Below are 17,202 nucleotides of genomic sequence, written 5' to 3'. Positions count from 1 at the left end.
GATTGATATGATGTTGGTTGAAAAAGGGAAAAAGAAAAATTCAAAAAAAAAAAAAAGACAGTTAAAAAAAAATTTAACTTTGAAAGACTACAGAATCATGGTAAAAAAAGCCATGGATTCTATGTGCAGTATTCCCCTAGTGCTGGAGTTCTGCCATTCTCATTGATTGGTAAACTTGGTCTTGGCTGGCTGTTCTTGCTGATCTTCTGGGGAAGGGGCCTGTTGCCGTGGTTCCCAAATGTCTTTGCCAGAGGTGGAATCACCCCGCCCTTGCTGGTCCGGGCTAAGTAATCTGCTCAGGTTTGCTCTCGGGAGCTTTTGTTCCCTGCAAGCTTTCCGTACAGCTTTCGTGGCAGAGAGTGAAAATGGCGGTGTCCCAATCTCCGCCCCAGAGGAGCCGAGAACTCGGGGCTCCACTCCTCAGTGAGCCCCCAGAGAAAAGCAGTCAATCACTCCCGTCTCTCTGGTCTCCGGCTGCACTCTGTGCTCACCCGGCCTGTGACCGAGCATTTCTGTCTCTGGCACCCGACCCCGTGTGGAGTCTCCAAACCCAGCAGATCCCTGCGGTGTGCTCCTGCGCCTCTCCTCCCGGGGGAAGAAGGTAAGTCTCCCCGGATCTGCCGTTTGTTGGGTCCCTGCTGGAGGAGCAGTGGCCCGACTGTGCCATGGATCACGGTTTATGGCAACCCCGAGCTGAGAGCCCGCGCTTCAGCTCCGTCTCTGCAGCCGGCTTCCCCGCTCCGATACCTGGGAGCTCTGCCCCACTCAGTCACCCCAGTCTTCCTGTGACCCCCTAGGGTCCTGAGACCACACTGTCCCGTGAGGGTTCCACCCCCCGCTTAGCCACTGGAGTGATGTCCCTCAGCGGAGCAGACTTTTAAAAGTTCCCGATTTTGTGCTCTACAGCTCTATCACTTGCCAGAAGTGGCCGACGGAAGCCCCTCCCCCTCCGTCTATCCTCCCGAATATCACCTCAGATTCATTGCTCCACACGTCCTACCTTCCAGAAAGTGGTCGCTTTTCTGTTCAGAGAGTTGTTGCTATTCTTTTCTTCGATCTCCTGTTGAGTTTATAGGTGTTCAGAATGGTTTGATCCCTATCCAGCTGAATTCCTGAGACCAGACGAAATCCAGGTCTCCTACTCCTCTGCCATCTTGCTCTGCCCCCCTGGAAATGTATTTATTAAATAAAAAGTAGTTACAGGTTATAAGCACAGGAGTCATGGCAGTGAACAAAGCAAAGTCTCTGTTCCCATGGTGCTTACATTCTATTGGCGGAATACAGGAAGAAAAATATGTAACATATGTTATTTATATATACCTATAAAATATATATCTATATATAAGGGCAATATATTAAATATATATGAGGGTAATAAAGACAAATACTAGTAGTGAAGTGATGGAAGAAAGGTACTATTTCATATAGGATGACCAAGGAAAGCCCTCTGATAAGCTGAAAACCAAGCAGAAAGGAATTCAGGGAGAGAGCCATGTGGCTACTGTGATGGGGGTGGGGGGGTGAGGTGGGGGCATGGAGGCTGTTCTCTCAGAGAGAGGACACTTCTGGTGTGAAACCCCAGCTGTTGGAGCGTGCTTGTCCTATCAAGATAGGAAATGAGTATATAGGATCTCACTGGCCACTTGCAGGATTTAACATCTTCCTCTGCATAAGATACAAAGTCCTTAGAACTGATTGTCCAGTAGATAGCCACTAGGCAGCTGAGTGCTTGAAATGTGTGGCAGGTCCAAATGGAAGGTGATCTAAGTATAATATACACACCAGGTTTAAAAGAATTGGTACTCACCCCCCCCACAAAAAAAGGGACCACATCCTTAATATTGCTTAGGTGGATTATATACTGAAATGATAATTTTGGATATACTGAGTGAAATAAATATATTAATCTCACCATTTTGATTTTGAATCCTTTAATGTGAGTACTAAAATTTTTGTTTGCATGTGATTTGCATTATATTTCTTTTGGCCAATGTTGCCTATGAAGTTTGCACAGAGAAATATGTTCTGGCTTACGTTTTTCAAAGGTTGTTGAGTGGGAGATGAGGTGACCAGCTGTGAGTCTGTAGCAGCAAGGAGTCCAGGGAGAGATCATTTGTGACTTGACTGGAGGTAGAGGTGAACACAGGGGAGGTGATTAGATTAAGGGTATATTTTCAAGGTACAGCCTCTAAAACTTGTCATGGATTCGATGTATGAGCAAAGGCAAGAAGCAATAACGACTCCTGGGTTTGGGTTCTGAGCAGATGTAAAAAAAAATAATAAGATTTTTCTTACTTGGCCACTGAAGAATTTGATAACATGGTATGTGGGAAAGTAATAGTATTCTGTCCTTGGAGAGCGTTGACTCTATTTTTTTTTATTTTTTATTTTTTTAAAAATTATTTATTTATTTATTTGACACAGAGAGACACAGCGAGAGAGGGAACACAAGCGGGGGAGTGGGAGAGGCGGCGGAGCAGGGAGCCCTATGCCGGGCTCAATCCCAGGATCCTGGGATCATGACCTGAGCCGTAGGCAGACAAGACTGAGCCACCCAGGTGCCCCACGTTGACTTTATTTATTAACAAGATTTGGTTCCCATCAATAAATGTCCTGACGCCGTTGTTCTCTTTCTCATTATCATTCTGCTGATTTCCCAAGTTGATGATGAATTGAAACTCCATTATTTCCTCCACAAGGCCACTTCCTTAGCCCTGCATTAAGGTTATTTTCTTCTGCCTTATTTATTCCTCATGAACTGAGTCATTATGGATAGCAGGTATGGTACAATCGCATGAAACCAGTGGAAACCTGTGAAAAAAATGTAAGCCTAGCTGGATTATATGAAATGTTAGTATCTGAGAGTTTGTTCAGTTGTGTAGTCTTTCTTGTCTGCTGCATTTTAAATTAAATTGTTGTAAGTATTGGCAATCACATGCTGATTTTAAGTATACTTAGCACAAGATGTGGTTGAAGCTGGGGAGGTTATCAACAGAGGCTGACCATAAATGATCTAACTTTTATCAGAATGAAATACAGACATTTCAATATATGACTCTCGAAAACAACATTTTCTGTAATTGGCTTCTAATAGCTGTAAAATAAATTGAAGCCAGTCATAAAAATAAAACACAAACTCAACATAAAATGAAATCCTACTTTTTAATATTCAAGGTATAATTCATTATTCTTTGAAAAAAAACATGATTTAGTTTTATTCAAAGCCTTCATTCTTTGTTTCGACATTAAGCAAATTCATCTGCTATTTTTTTCTGAAATACTCAGTTTGGGGCTTTATTTTGGCAGAGAAGTAATCTCCTTTTCAAAGAACAAATACTTTAAACGTACTGTGTGGTAAGAAGTCATAGTTCTTTACAGAATGGAAGCTAGCCCGGAATGCAATTAGACTTTTATAAAATAGTGTCTCATTGTTGTTATTCATGCATATTGTGGTAGTATCTTTAATGCTTAATTCCTTGAAATGTGGAAAAGTATAGGGATTTGAAGTCCAACTTGTATTTCGTGTCCGATAGCAAAATGTTTAATTATCCCAGTGTGTCAGTACTGAGCTAACAACATGGAACCACAGTTACAAAGAGGGGAGCTCTCCCCTTCGGGTGTCCTGTTGTGAGGGTTATAGTGTCCCATTTTGTATGAGTTCTTCGTTGGTATTTGAAGGTATACACTATCGGAGCACAACATGAATAAATTATTTATACTAAGGATTAAATTTCTGTCAGAATGGATCAAAGTTACAGTACTTTTTGTCTTGTTTCTGATAATAGCTTTCAGATATATTAGGGTAAATTCTTACTTTTTTATTTCATGTCCCATGGATTTCCCAAATTCATATACAGTTGGCTCAGGGGTGCCCTACAGTTGAAAGTCCACATATAACCTTTGACTCAACCAAAAACTCAACTACTAATCCTGCTGTTGACTGGAAACTTTACCAGTAACACAGCTGATTAACATACACTTTGTATGTTCTGTGGATTATATACTATATCCTTACCATGACGTAAGTTAGAGGAGAGACGATGTTAGTAAGAAAATCATAGAGGAGAAAAAATACATTGAAGGTGCTGTCCTGTAAAAATCCCATGAATCAGTGGATCCACGCAGCTCAAACCCATGGTGTTCGAGGGTCAAGTATATACTTCCCTACATGCAGAATTAACCAAAAACAAGGACTTACCAAGTCGAGTTGACCTTTTCTGGATATTCCATTGTATAGTAATTCAGTAAAGAATTATGTGGGCTGATGCCCTGCTTTCAATAGGTTTATTTTGTATTTTAAGGGTCAGAATATGCATCATTCATTAATCAACAAATTTCAGAATCTTTATAGTGAAAATGATACTAGTTTCTGTTGGGAGAAATAAAAAGTACTGAGGGATAATAAATTGACTTTCTAGTTGTACTTGCCATCTGGTACATGTAATAGAGAAAAATTTAAATATATAATTGTGACACTCTCCCATTTTTCCCAGCAATATGCATTTATAAAAAAAAAAAAATTGGGCTTAGCTGTAACATTTACATGGTATATTTTGGCAGAGTCAGTATTTTTTTCTCCTTTTATCTTTTTTTGCTTTTTTTTGTCGTTGTACTCACACCTTTGGAAACAGTTAAACCAAGCCAAAACAAACAAAATACTTCCTATAATTCCAGTATGGATGTTTTAATTTTGCTTTTATTTTAAAATAATGTTTGAAATATTTGAACTATAGCTATTGTTTTCAAGAAGAGATACGTAGACTCTTCCTTCACTGAAAGTCTATTTTAATGGAAGATCAATTAAAAATGCTATTTTTTGAGTTTTACAGCACATAGAGCCATCCTTTCATTGCTTTTGTTTGCTCTGTGAGCAAAGTGTAAGAATTAAAAAAATAAAACCATATTGGAGGAAGTATTCTGTTTAAGAAAAGCAAGAGTGAAGAGTAGATTTTGATTGAGGAGGGAAATCAGTTTAATTCATAAGAGACAATTATAATGAAGGTTCCACTATATTGGCTCTAATATTCTTATTTTAACTTATGATTGGTGATATATATATCTATCACTTATTAACTTATTACTTATCAACCTCACTAACGTGTTATCAGTTATTAACACAATTATTAATGTTAATAAAAGTTAATGAAAGGAGTTAATTTATACAGCTATATTCTATTCTGTGATTTGAGGAAAGTGGTTATTCATAATCCAAAGATAAAATTCATTCACAAAAGCAGTAAAAAAAGGCATTTTCCAGCTTCCTATTGTACTTATCTTTTCATCAAAAAAATCTTTGGAAACACAATTGGGGATATTGGAGAGAGAAACCTAAAAAAGTAGAGTGTCATAATCTCTGTTGTACTGTTCCCAAATATCATACCCTTCCGTTCAGTTTATTTTTCAGAGCTTTTGCTTGCACCAAAGAGATCAGAACTAGAAAGCGGATGTAGGGTGAAAGATGGTTATGGGTGGCTCCATTAAAGCATGAGTCACAGTTACTTTATAAAGGTTTTTAAAATACATAAAATCAAAATTCTTCTTTCTATCATATTCTCTTACATTTTATGGTGCAGAAATTTTGCCAAATAGAACAGCTTATTATTTTTTTAAGTAGGCTCTATACCCCATGTGGAGCCCAATGTGAGGCTTGAACTCACGACCCTGAGATCAAGACCTGAGCTGAGATCACTTAACCGACTGAGCCCCCAGGCCCCCCAAACAGCTTATTATTTTTTATAATCAGTCCCAACCTGTGATATAAGGTTCTAGACTGTTCCCTTGTGCATCCACTCAGTTCAGACACCCAATCAGCAAGAGCCAGTTCCTCTCCTCTCTTAATTACACATATGGTTCTTCTTGTAACTTTCTCCAACTCATGCACAATCTACCTCTGTCTATGCTGCGTTTTTTTTTTTAACATGAGAAATAAATTCAACCACAAGTTTATATAAGAAAATTTGATTTGTATCAGCAGCAACACAAATGCTATTTTATTTTTTATTTTTATTATTTTTTTTTTTTTAAGATTTTATTTATTTATTTGAGACAGAATGAGAGAGAGAGAGAGAGCACATGAGAGGGGGGAGGGTCAGAGGGAGAAGCAGGCTCCCCGCCGAGCAGGGAGCCCGATGCGGGACTCGATCCAGGGACTCCAGGATCATGACCTGAGCCGAAGGCAGTCGCTTAACCAACTGAGCCACCCAGGCGCCCCCACAAATGCTATTTTAGACACTTTCATTTCTATCTAAATTGTATTAGATGCTAAATGTAATTATTTTTTAATGTTCCACCTACTCAAAGTGAATTGTAGGCATTTTACAACGATTCATACAATAAAACAAGGTAATATGTATTTAACATGAGTCATAAAAATAAAGCAAACAGAATAGAAAGACATTAAATGAGTCGGGAGTGAGACTATCACAGAGACAATGCGACCGAGCCCTGCCTAGTCGCTAGAGGAGTCTGGAACTTGGTTTTCGCTGGGTTGGGGCCAAAGCGAAAGAAGCAAACCAATGAAAAACCAAAAAGAACAGAATCAGTTACAAAACTGGGAGAAAAAAAAAAAGAACCATTTCTGAGTGAAATGCCAGTTTGGAGGACAATGCCTGTATCCTGCGGGATATCATAGCATGTACAAAGTGTGAAGTACATAGTGTCCCGTGTTTCTCAGAACCTTACATGGGATGTCGTCTGGGTGGCATCTCTAACGGTCTATCAGTGCAGGATATCAGGAACTCACACCTTGGGTCCCTGTGGCCATCTGCAGTGGGTTCTTTAGCCAGGCTTTTGAAACACTATGACTAGTACCTGGGGTGGAGTCCCTCTGTTGCTGGTTAAATGCAGTCCATTTACTGCGACAAAAGGCTAAGTGGGGTTTGCAATCAGGAAATGCGAGGAGTTGCTGTAACCACCACAACAAGTAACACATCTTTGCAGTGCTCTTTTTATTTGTTGGGTCTTGTGCACTTAATGGGTGCTATCGAATTAACTTCTTGCAGAGCCCTTTGAGGTAGGTCTGATTACTTTCCCCATTGTACAGATTGAGTTCCCTAAAGCTTTGAGTTGAGAAGTAGTAATTTCCACCAAGACACACAGGATAGCAAGTGGTAGAGGTTTAAATTTGAGTTTCTATCCAAGGGCCAGCAGCAGGTTGTGTTCCTAACCACTTCCTTTTTGCAGGGCTTCTTAAGAGGGAAACTGAATTAAATATCCAACCCATCCTTTTCTAGGGAGTGGGCTTCTCCCGCACACAGAAACTTCCATCAAATAGTAATTTTAGGTTGGCTCCTTCTCACAAATGGTGATTGAAAAGATAGCCGCTGTAATAATTTTAGTGTTAAAAACTAAAAGGTAAAATCAGCGATAAATAAATACCTGCGTTAGCGATAAAACGATTTCTGTGAGGCTCCACACTTAATTTTTTATAATGCAATGTGTAGTTGAGACTCACTGAAGAGGTACATATAGGTAACTGGATAAAGTGATGTTGTAAATTAAAATGTAGGGGCATCTACCAAAAAAACGTGGCTTGTGAATAAATTAAGGGACCCAGTTCTTCACTGGTGACTTCAGTTTATGATTTAAAGAAAAAAGCTATTTGCACATAAAAAAAGTTCAGTTAAATATGCCTTTCAACATTTATTGCAAAATTTATTTATCCAACATTTATTGTAAAAAACTACTTAGATAAGCTATTTCTAGTTTAAATTATAAACTAATTAAAATTAACGTGGTAACACAAAAAATGTTTTATACACATGTATTTTCATATAAACTTATATGTGTATAAGACAACATTTACATACAAATACACATGTATAACACATATATTATGTAAATACATGCATATATGTACACCTATGTATATTTATATGCATATAAAATGTGTTAATTATATTTAGAACTTTGGAGTTTTTGGAACTTTGTCTAGAGATGACATAGTAACATATTACTAAATATTATGCATACATTACAGATCTTTTAAAGTAGAACAGTAAGCCTAAATAAAAGTTTAAATTTTGGTTAATGATCGTAATTACTATACTAATTCATTTGCACTATATTTGCTTCTTGGAAGATCAAAGACCATCCTTTGTTTTGAGAAAGTTTGTTATAATCAAGTACTCTTCTGTTATATGTTTGTTTACACTATTTGTATTTGAAATTGATAGATTGCTCCCAAGAATTTAGATTCAGGGCAAATGTAAATGACTGGATTTTTCCAGAATACAAATTCTTCTCAAACTCTATAATGAACAGCCACGCAACTTCAAGCAGAAAGCAAAATATACGGCCAGCGGAATTACAAAGAGTCTAGCAGGACCCGTTAGACCCTGATTAGGAAAATGAGACAGATGTTGCTTCTGTGAGAGAATTAGAAAAATGACTTGTGCTTTGGTATGGCGGGACCTTCAAAGGAAATATGCGTCTTACGAGGTCCAATGTGCTGGAAATGGGCTGAGGCTAACTTCAGTGGAGGGAGCTTTGCTGGAGGCTCTTGGGAACCGACCGTGACAGTAGGAGGAAGGAACACGGGCTGGGGAGTAGAAACGAACAGGGGCAGGTGCAGAGCCCAGGGAAACAAGAACCCATAGGGGTGATTAGGTGCAAGTGAGATTTCAGCCTGATGAACATGTTGCACCTCAGTGAGTGAGTTCCAACCGTTTTACAACTCCTGTGTCCAAACTCCAGAGAGCAGAGGGTCTGGTCTTGAGTTGCCTGCAGCCGTTTTTGGCACGGGATGAGGCAGGACGGGACCATGGATTCAAGTCACTCGTACGGGTTGGGCACTGGGCTAATTCCTCCATTGAAATCAGGGTGTTTTTAGGGAGAGATATAAATGCTTTGCAGCCAAAACCCAACAGAGTTCACATGGGTCATGGGGGTGTTAGTGCCTTTTTTTTTTTTTAAAGATTTTATTTATTTATTTGACAGAGACACAGCGAGAGAGGGAACACAAGCAGGGGGAGTGGGAGAGGGAGAAGCAGGCTTCCCACTGAGCAGGGAGCCCAATGCAGGACTCGATCCCAGGACCCTGGCATCATGACCTGAGCCAAAGGCAGATGCCTAACCGACTGAGCCACCAGGTGCCCCTGTTAGTGCCTTTTTTATCAATGCCTTCTTTTTGCGTATCTTATAAAGACGAAGGACAGTTCGTGCGGTTTGGACATATGTCTACCCCTGATGGCAATAACTGACCCACGGTGCCATGGCTTCCATTGGCCATGAGTAGGAGGTGTCCGGGATGATCATTCCTTACCACGGTCGGCGGTGGGGGCTTGATCAGGCCTTGCTCATATTTTTGTCATTTTTAGTGGCTGAAACAAACCTCAAAGCTTGCTACTTTGTAGTTTGTTTGAACAATTTCAAATTATAATTATTAATTATTAATTATGTTATTATTATAAATTATTAAATTACAATAATTAAGCAGTGCTGATGAGAATTCACACGTCTTCAGTGAGAGAAGAGCAGCGAATGCAGTTGGAAACGTGGGGCCTCGTGGCTGTTGGACAGCAAGCACAGGGGATCAGGGAAAGGGGTGATGAATAATCATTGGTCTCACATAGTTTGCTAAACATTCTTTGCACATCACCCACTTTGGTGAGTGGTAATATACACTCATTTAATAAGACTTCATAGGAGTGTAAAAAACAGTCTCCCTCAGGTGTGTGCCTGCTCTGTGTGTCAAAGACAAACAAATCTGGATTTAGAAGAGAGACTTTATTTCTCAGGATTGTTCTAAGGCCGGAGAGAGGAACTAAGATACTAGGGAGAAGAACCATTGTCCTGGGGAGAACCAGCTGACCCAGAGGTTGACGGCACTCAAAGGTTAGGCAGAGAAAACCTTTCTTTTATAGGGAGCAGTGAGCAAGGGTAGAAGGGACCAGTTGTGGGCAAGTGGGGCGACGGAACAGTGGATCTAGATCAGAGAGTGTTTTGCCCCAACATCCGCCGTTCTGGGAGGGACCTGTGGGTTTGTACGCTGTCCCAGGCAAAGGGGGGTCAAAATCCAGAAACCTGAAGGAAGGAGAAAAACTTAACCAGTGTTTGGTTAACAAGAATTTTTATCTGTCTGTTTGTTTGATTGATCATTTGGGACAAAACAGTTCAGCTAATCATGTATGAGGCAAAAAATGGGAATTTGGAGGATCCGTGCCGGCATCCCCCATGGCTTAGAGAAGGATGGCTCTTTGCAGTAGGTCATTTCCTGGAACACCGCTGCCTGGGGCACTTCTTGTTACATCCAGGAGCAAAGGCTTGGGTAAAATCCAACACTGTCACGTGTAAAAGGGGGTATTGTCTGAACCCTAATCTTGTATTTCCAGGAAAATAATTAATCAACATGCTTTAATAGGTATTTCCTGGTTCAGTGTCCACGTAGTATTACTTCTTTAGAGATCCCAAATACTATGTACTTTATAGCAGGTATTAAATCACTCAGCAATTATGACATTATATAAACTGTAGGCCCCATCCCCATCCTAATCTAAAACAGAGCCGGAGATTTCTTTCTCCAAAATTTAATATTCGTACATCTCTAAAACATTTCTTCTGTAAAGCCAATGAGAGGGGGAGGGCGGGTGACTGAAAATTGTGAGAGAAAATCAGAGCACGATTAGCGTAAGCTTTTATTTGAAAATGCCAGGCATGGAAGTCTCCCAAGGACCTTGGGGAAGGAGGACAGAATGTTCTATAGGACTTTAGCAGGATTGTTCTTGGGGCAAGCAGCCACTGTGTGAATATTCTGGGTAATCAAGAGGAGAGTGGGGAGCAGCAAATGGCCCAGCTCCTGTGCAAGAGGCACACGGTGGTGGAAAATCCTCAGCCCTTTGGGGTCCTTCACAGAATATTGCAGTCAATAAATACTTCTCTGAGACTCTTTTCATTTTTGCAGTTGAGTGCGTTTTTCTCTGCATCATAGACCTAGTATCATCGAACGGTATCATCAAATAGTACCTGGTGGCTATGCATAAATCCCACTTTTCCTGAGACGTCAGCCAGCTTTAATGCCATGCTGTGTAACAGCGTGGTTATAACATTGTCACCGTTGACAATCTTTTCACCATATACAAAATGCTGGACTTCAGTAGGAAACAATTCGGATGGCACAAGAAGACAGAAGCGGTCTGTGCTCTGTGTTCAGTACAAAAGGCAACAAAAAGAAGCAGCCAGAACTCTGAAAAAAATGGTACCCTCTTTTGAGAGCCATCTCTGCCTAGGTAGACACTTCAAGTGAAACAATGAAGCATCAGAAATTGATCTCGGAGCTCTAGTCTCTCCTTTCTGCTTTTCTTTAAACAAAGTATAATCTATAAAAATTGACCTATTTCCAAATGAACAACCACAAAAGGCCAGAGCTTATCTAGGTCAAGTAGATAATTACTGGGAGTATTTGTCCAGTTAAGCATTGCCTTTATTGATCTATTTTAAAAGATTTATGCCTCCTGCACATTTAACCAGGCATATTAATAATACACAGATATTAATACTTGATTATGTGGTTCATAGATGGCTCATAATCAGGGATTACGTTGTATCTTCTCTTCCTCCAAATTACTGAGTAGACTGGGCATTTAGCAAGTCCTTCATCTCCTTAAAGTCTTTACTAACTTGTTTCCCCAATTCTCCTCTTGGCCCCCATTGCGGCCTGTTCACAACATAATGGCCAGTGTTACTTGCTTTAAATGTGAGGTCACTTAACATTACTTCCATGTTTAAACTCCAGCAGTGGATCCTGGTTTTACTCAGAACAGAAGGTAATGCCCTTCCAGTCCTTACAAGCCCCTCTGTGATCTGCTCCCACCTTCTCTGCTCCAGCCACACTCATACACCTTGCTTTTCACACGGTGGTGGGGTAAGGGGAGTGAGGGGTGGTTAGCAATTTCCTCCTCTTGGAAGGCTCCTGCCTACGATGTCCATATTTACTCACTGTCTCCTTCAGTCTGCTCACACAGCGACTTCTGAGTGACACGTTTCCTAAATATTCCTGCCATTTTATTTACTTTCATTTTTATTTTTTTAAGATTTTATTTATTTATTAGAGAGGGAGAGCACGAGCAAGGGGAGCAGGCAGAGGGAGAGGGAGAAGCAGGCTCCCCACCAAGCAGGGAGCCCGATGCGGGGGCTCAATCCCCAGGACTCTGGGATCAGGACCTGAGCCAGAGGCAGATGCTTAACCAACTGAGCCACCCAGGCACCCCACATTTTATTATTTTATTATCTTATCTATCTTGCTTAATTAGAATGCAAGTTCTGTGACATCAGAGATCTTGGTTTTGTTCACTGATATATTCCAAGTGTCTAGAACAGTGCCTGGTCCGTGGTATGCATTCAATAAATATCTATGGAATGAATGAATGAAAATAAATGAATGAGTGAATGAAAATTTCCCACTAACCACTTACCTGAGTTTTGCTATAAATTTATTAGACAACTCCAACTCCAACTTAATCTTCTATATATATTTTTTTAAACTCTGAAAATGTATATAAAGATTTTTTTTTTTCCCTTGGGGTGCCTGGGTGGCTCAGTCGGTTAAGCATCCGACTCTTGGTTTCATCTCAGGTCCTGATCTCAGGTTGTGAGATTGAGTCTGGCATCAGGCTCTGTACTCAGTGGGGAGTCTGCCTGAGATTCTGTCTCTCTCTGTGTCCCTCTGCCCCCTGCCCCAAATAAATAGATAAATCTTTTTTTTTAAATATTTTTTAAAAGATTATTTATTTGACAGAGAGACATAGCGAGAGAGGGAACACTTGCAGGGGGAGTGAGGGAGGGAGAAGCAGGCTTCCTGCTGAGCAGAGAGCCCGATGTAGGGCTCGATCCCCAGGACCCTGGGATCATGACCTGAGCCAAAGGCAGACACTTAATGACTGAGCTACCCAGGCGCCCCCCAAAATAATTTTTTTTCTTAAGTTGGGGAAGGGGCGCCTGGGTGGCTCAGTCAGTTAGGTGTCTGCCTTCAGCTGGGGTCATGATCCCGAGGTCCTCAGGGAGCCTGCTTCTCCCTCTCCCCCTGCTCGTGCTCTCTCTCTCTCGCTCACTCTCCCTCTCAAATAAATAAATAAAATATATATTTAAAAAAAAAAAGTTGGGAAAGAGGAAGTGGGGAGCTAAAGAGTTTTTAAAAGTATGACCATATTCTTTTCTTATGCCCATTACGAGAAATTCAAGCAACATAATATAAGGAGGCAAGTTTCCGTGAATGTTTTATGGCAAACTCAAAATCCTGCCACCTGAACCTAAGCATTATTAACATTATATAAATGTCATTGCAGACATCTCCCTTGATATAGGGGGATATGCATGATACAGGTGTTACAGATAAGCAACACTGAAGGTCTCTCTGTCTCTGTATACTCGTAGTGTGTAAATAATTTAGACTGACAGGCTGGAGAGAGACATGTGTTCTTAATGAATTTACATGTAGTAAATTCTCATGACATTTGATTCCAAACTGTATGTATGAATTGGCTTGGCATATTAATAATTTAAAGCAAAACATAAAGGTAATTTAAACAGTGGTATTAATTTATATGAGTCAGTTCAAAGTAAGTGACTAAAAAAATCATAAGCTCAGTTGCTTTAGGAAGCAACAATGTACCCATGTGCATTTGAAGATCAAGGGCTAAAGAGCCATCCTTTGAATAGCATATATATGTATATATGTAATATATTCATGTATGTAGGTAATAGACACAGAGACAGACATGGCAGACATGCTTAGGTCTATGGATGTAGATGGCAAGTGGAAAGACAGATTTTTACAAAATGTGTTCTCATTTAAAAAGGTTTAAATTTAGTTTAACATATATTTATCAGAAAAGGTAAGGAAAGAGTTCAAGTTTGGACACCTTTTTCTTCTGGCTATTTCATTCCAGAAGATCTCCAAAGTTTTAAGAGAAAAGAATTCAGGGAGAAGACATTGTTCCATGTTTTAAATGATATAAGGCATTTTTAGACTTCATTGGTATGTGATTCCCTGATGTGATAAAGCAATTGGTACAGTTGTATTTCATTCCACATTTAAAGTTTTAGTCACAGTGAGTCGGCAATATTCCCCCAAATACAGGAAGACACAAGCTCAATAGACAAGTTTCTTCATTGTAGGAAAACATAGTGTATGCATATATAAGTGATTTCTTTGGAACATACTTAATCAATGTGTACATGCACTGCAGCAGTTATAAATTATTAAAGTGCAGTACTGGGACAGATAGCCACCTTCTGCAGTATTTTTCACAACGTACTCATATTTGGTTTTTGATTTGTGAACTAGTATTACTAGTGAGAAATATACTTTCTTAACAATTCCACAAATTCATTAAATGTCTTGAATGAATTAGAGGCAGGGGAGAAGTTTATAAATGCAAACTTTTAAGCCAAATTAATAATAAGCATAATCATATTTTATGGAACAGTGACTATGTGCTCAAAACTGTGCAGAGATTTGACTATAAGCGTTTGCGCATTTAATGCACACAGTCCTCCCAACGTGGCAGATGACTTCCGCATTTTTGTGGTTAAGGAGTCTGAGCCTTTGATGGCTTCTTGCTGGTCTAAGATTTTTCAGTTTGTAAATAAAGAAGCTGAAAATTGAAGCCAAACGTCTGAGCTCTTTACTGTGGATGTTCTTCCCATTCATGCCTATATCAACTGTCAAGAGTATAAGGTGGTTTGATTTCAAGGCCTTTCTTTCTTTTTCCTTTTTTTTTTTGTTGTTGTTGTTGTTGTTTTTTGGTTAGGGAGCATAACTGTCTCAGGAAAAGAATCCTAAAACACCGGCTAAATACTGCCCCACAGTCTGTGTCTCCTCGTGTAGCCATTCTCAGGTTCTGGGGAGAATACATTTTCTTTTCTTTATTCCTCAGCAAGGATCTCATCAGAAGAGATCCTATCAGGCAGACGGACCAGTGGGTGTCAGCTGCTGAGAAAAGGACAAGGATGAATCATACTTTAAGAAGGGGGACTTTGACTATGCTGCTCCCTACACATTTGAAAGCAAACAAACACAATTAAAAAGGAAATGACAGCCAACAGAAAAAGCGCTTCGCCACCATGGGTCGCGTCCCCTGGTGTGGGCCATACCCCCGTGCTCACTGATGCTGCCATGTCCCCCAGGCTGCTTCTCTGGCAGCGCAGACCAAACACACACCAGACCCTTAAGGAAACGTTTTTTTAACAGAGCGGAAAGCGGGTCAGTTTGGGCATCTGAATTAAAAGCTATTTCCGATGTTTTTTTTTTTTTTTTAAAGATTTTATTTATTTATTTGAGAGAGAGAGAGAGAAACAGCATGAGAGGGGAGAGGGCCAGAGGGAGAAGCAGGCTCCCTGCTGAGCCGGGAGCCCGACGTGGGACTCGATCCCAGGACTCCGGGATCATGACCTGAGCCGAAGGCAGTCGCTTAACCAACTGAGCCACCCAGGCGCCCCTATTTCCGATGTATTAAAGGGCTTTAGATGACATTGCCCCAACTGTCCCCCTTGGAAAGGGCCTCACAACATGGACTCCAAATGGAGCATCAAATCTGTAGATAAATGTAAAGATATTTGCTGCGTCTACTTATTAAAATCAATTCATTTACATTTGAATGTCTATAAATATTTAATAATATAGATTCTGATGTTAATCCATGGGGCTTAATAATGTAAAGTTTTTAATAAGGAAAAGACATTAAGGAAATTGTCATTTGTGATGATAGAGGCCACAGACACTTATATGGCGATAACTTGTGCTTCCGATTAAAATCAAATTACGCAATTAGGAAAAATTGTATTTTCCAGAAATTACCTATAGGTTAACATTATTACTGTCCTTTCTATTGAATATTGTTGACTCTAGACCAAATGATAGATGTTTTCGTTGTTTGTATTCACCTAAATAGCTTCTGAAATTTGCATGCAATATTTTTCTTAACCTGGTAAAACATCTCTCCCTTTTCTCATTGCTGTAATGCTCTGAGTTTTTATACCATGAGGGAAACAGGTATCCTAGTCCTGGACCTTGTATCACAGTCCATGCACCATGTATCACAGAATCTGGTGGAACGTACAATTTGTAACACCAACCATGTGAACACAAGAGTTCTAAGACCCCCTGCCTCCTATAAACCATAGGTAGGTTTATTATTTGTACAATATAGTTGGCAATTCCCATGAGACACATAGAGCTCAAGTGGTATCATAAATTCCAAAAGTCTGGACTTGACTTAAACAGGACATGGTTGATGACCTCTTTCTACCTTATTCAGTTTCTAGCATCACTGGGAGTTAAATGCTGAAAAAATAGAAGTTTTTTTCAAGTGTTCATATTCAGTAAACGTTAGCAAAAACCAGGCTGTCATCATTTTTCATTTACTAAATGTCATTTCAAGTTGAGAGTGAATGTCATGTTTGTACTTTGTTTGATTTATAGGATTTTGGATCGCTATGTTCAGGAGCAAATTCCCGGTGCCAAGGTGGTGGTAGAGTCCATTGGTGCTCGCAGGCATGGGGACGCCTTTTCTCTAGAAGATTATACCAAATGTGACCTGACTGTCTACGCAGTCGACCCCCAGACCAACCGAGCCATAGACAGAAATGAGCTTTTTAAGTAAGTCATTTTATTGTCTGTAACAGCTCCCTGGTGACAGTATCACCCAAATTATTGTTGAAAGTGAAGTGTAAGCAAAAAAAATCAAAGGCAATACCTAGGGTCCTCATGCCTTGACGTTTTCAGGGCCAGGTGTGGGAGAGAGTGACTTTGGAGGTCAGAAGGTCCATTAGGAGCAAGGGGCAGTCCACAGAGATGACCCCAGACCTCCACTCCTGCTCCCACGCCCTGCCTGTCCGGAGGGGGAGAGCACAGATTCCTTCTTCAGGTATCAGCCTGCAACAATGTTGGTAGGCATGAATTTGAAGAATAAATCTAGCTTTCCTCAAGGTTGAATCAGCAAAAATTAGTCTCTCTCTCTCTCTTTTTTTTTTCCCCTTGACTTGGGAGTGGGGGGCAAAGGGGATAACCCCTTCCACCTCAGTCCATACTTTCCATCTATTTATTTCATCCTGGTGAATTTGAATATTTGAGTTATGAATCCTATAAATAAAGAAAATGCAGAATTCTAAGCAAAACAGCTGCTATGCATTCTCCCCTGGAAATCATTTTAGAACAGCTTACCTCTTTGTTGTTGTTAGTTTGAGCTTTGCTTTAGTGACACCTAG

General features: G+C 40.1%; 1 protein-coding gene across 1 annotated transcript in view; it reads left to right on the top strand.

The window, feature by feature from the left end:
- LOC102751140 (protocadherin-15) overlaps window positions 1-17,202 on the top strand; it is a 762,960-nt gene that overhangs the window by 712,966 nt on the left and 32,792 nt on the right. Inside the window, exon 27 of the mRNA XM_081823172.1 lies at window positions 16,418-16,594. Coding sequence (XP_081679298.1) covers window positions 16,418-16,594 — 177 coding nt within the window. The remainder of the gene's footprint in view (window positions 1-16,417; window positions 16,595-17,202) is intronic.

The sequence above is a fragment of the Leptonychotes weddellii genome, chromosome 6, assembly GCF_054177405.1.
Source record: "Leptonychotes weddellii isolate Sample4059 chromosome 6, ASM5417740v2, whole genome shotgun sequence".
In the NCBI taxonomy this organism is placed as follows: Eukaryota; Metazoa; Chordata; class Mammalia; order Carnivora; family Phocidae; genus Leptonychotes; species Leptonychotes weddellii.
Note: the sequence above shows the minus strand (reverse complement) of the source record. Positions and strands in the feature narration are given on the sequence as shown.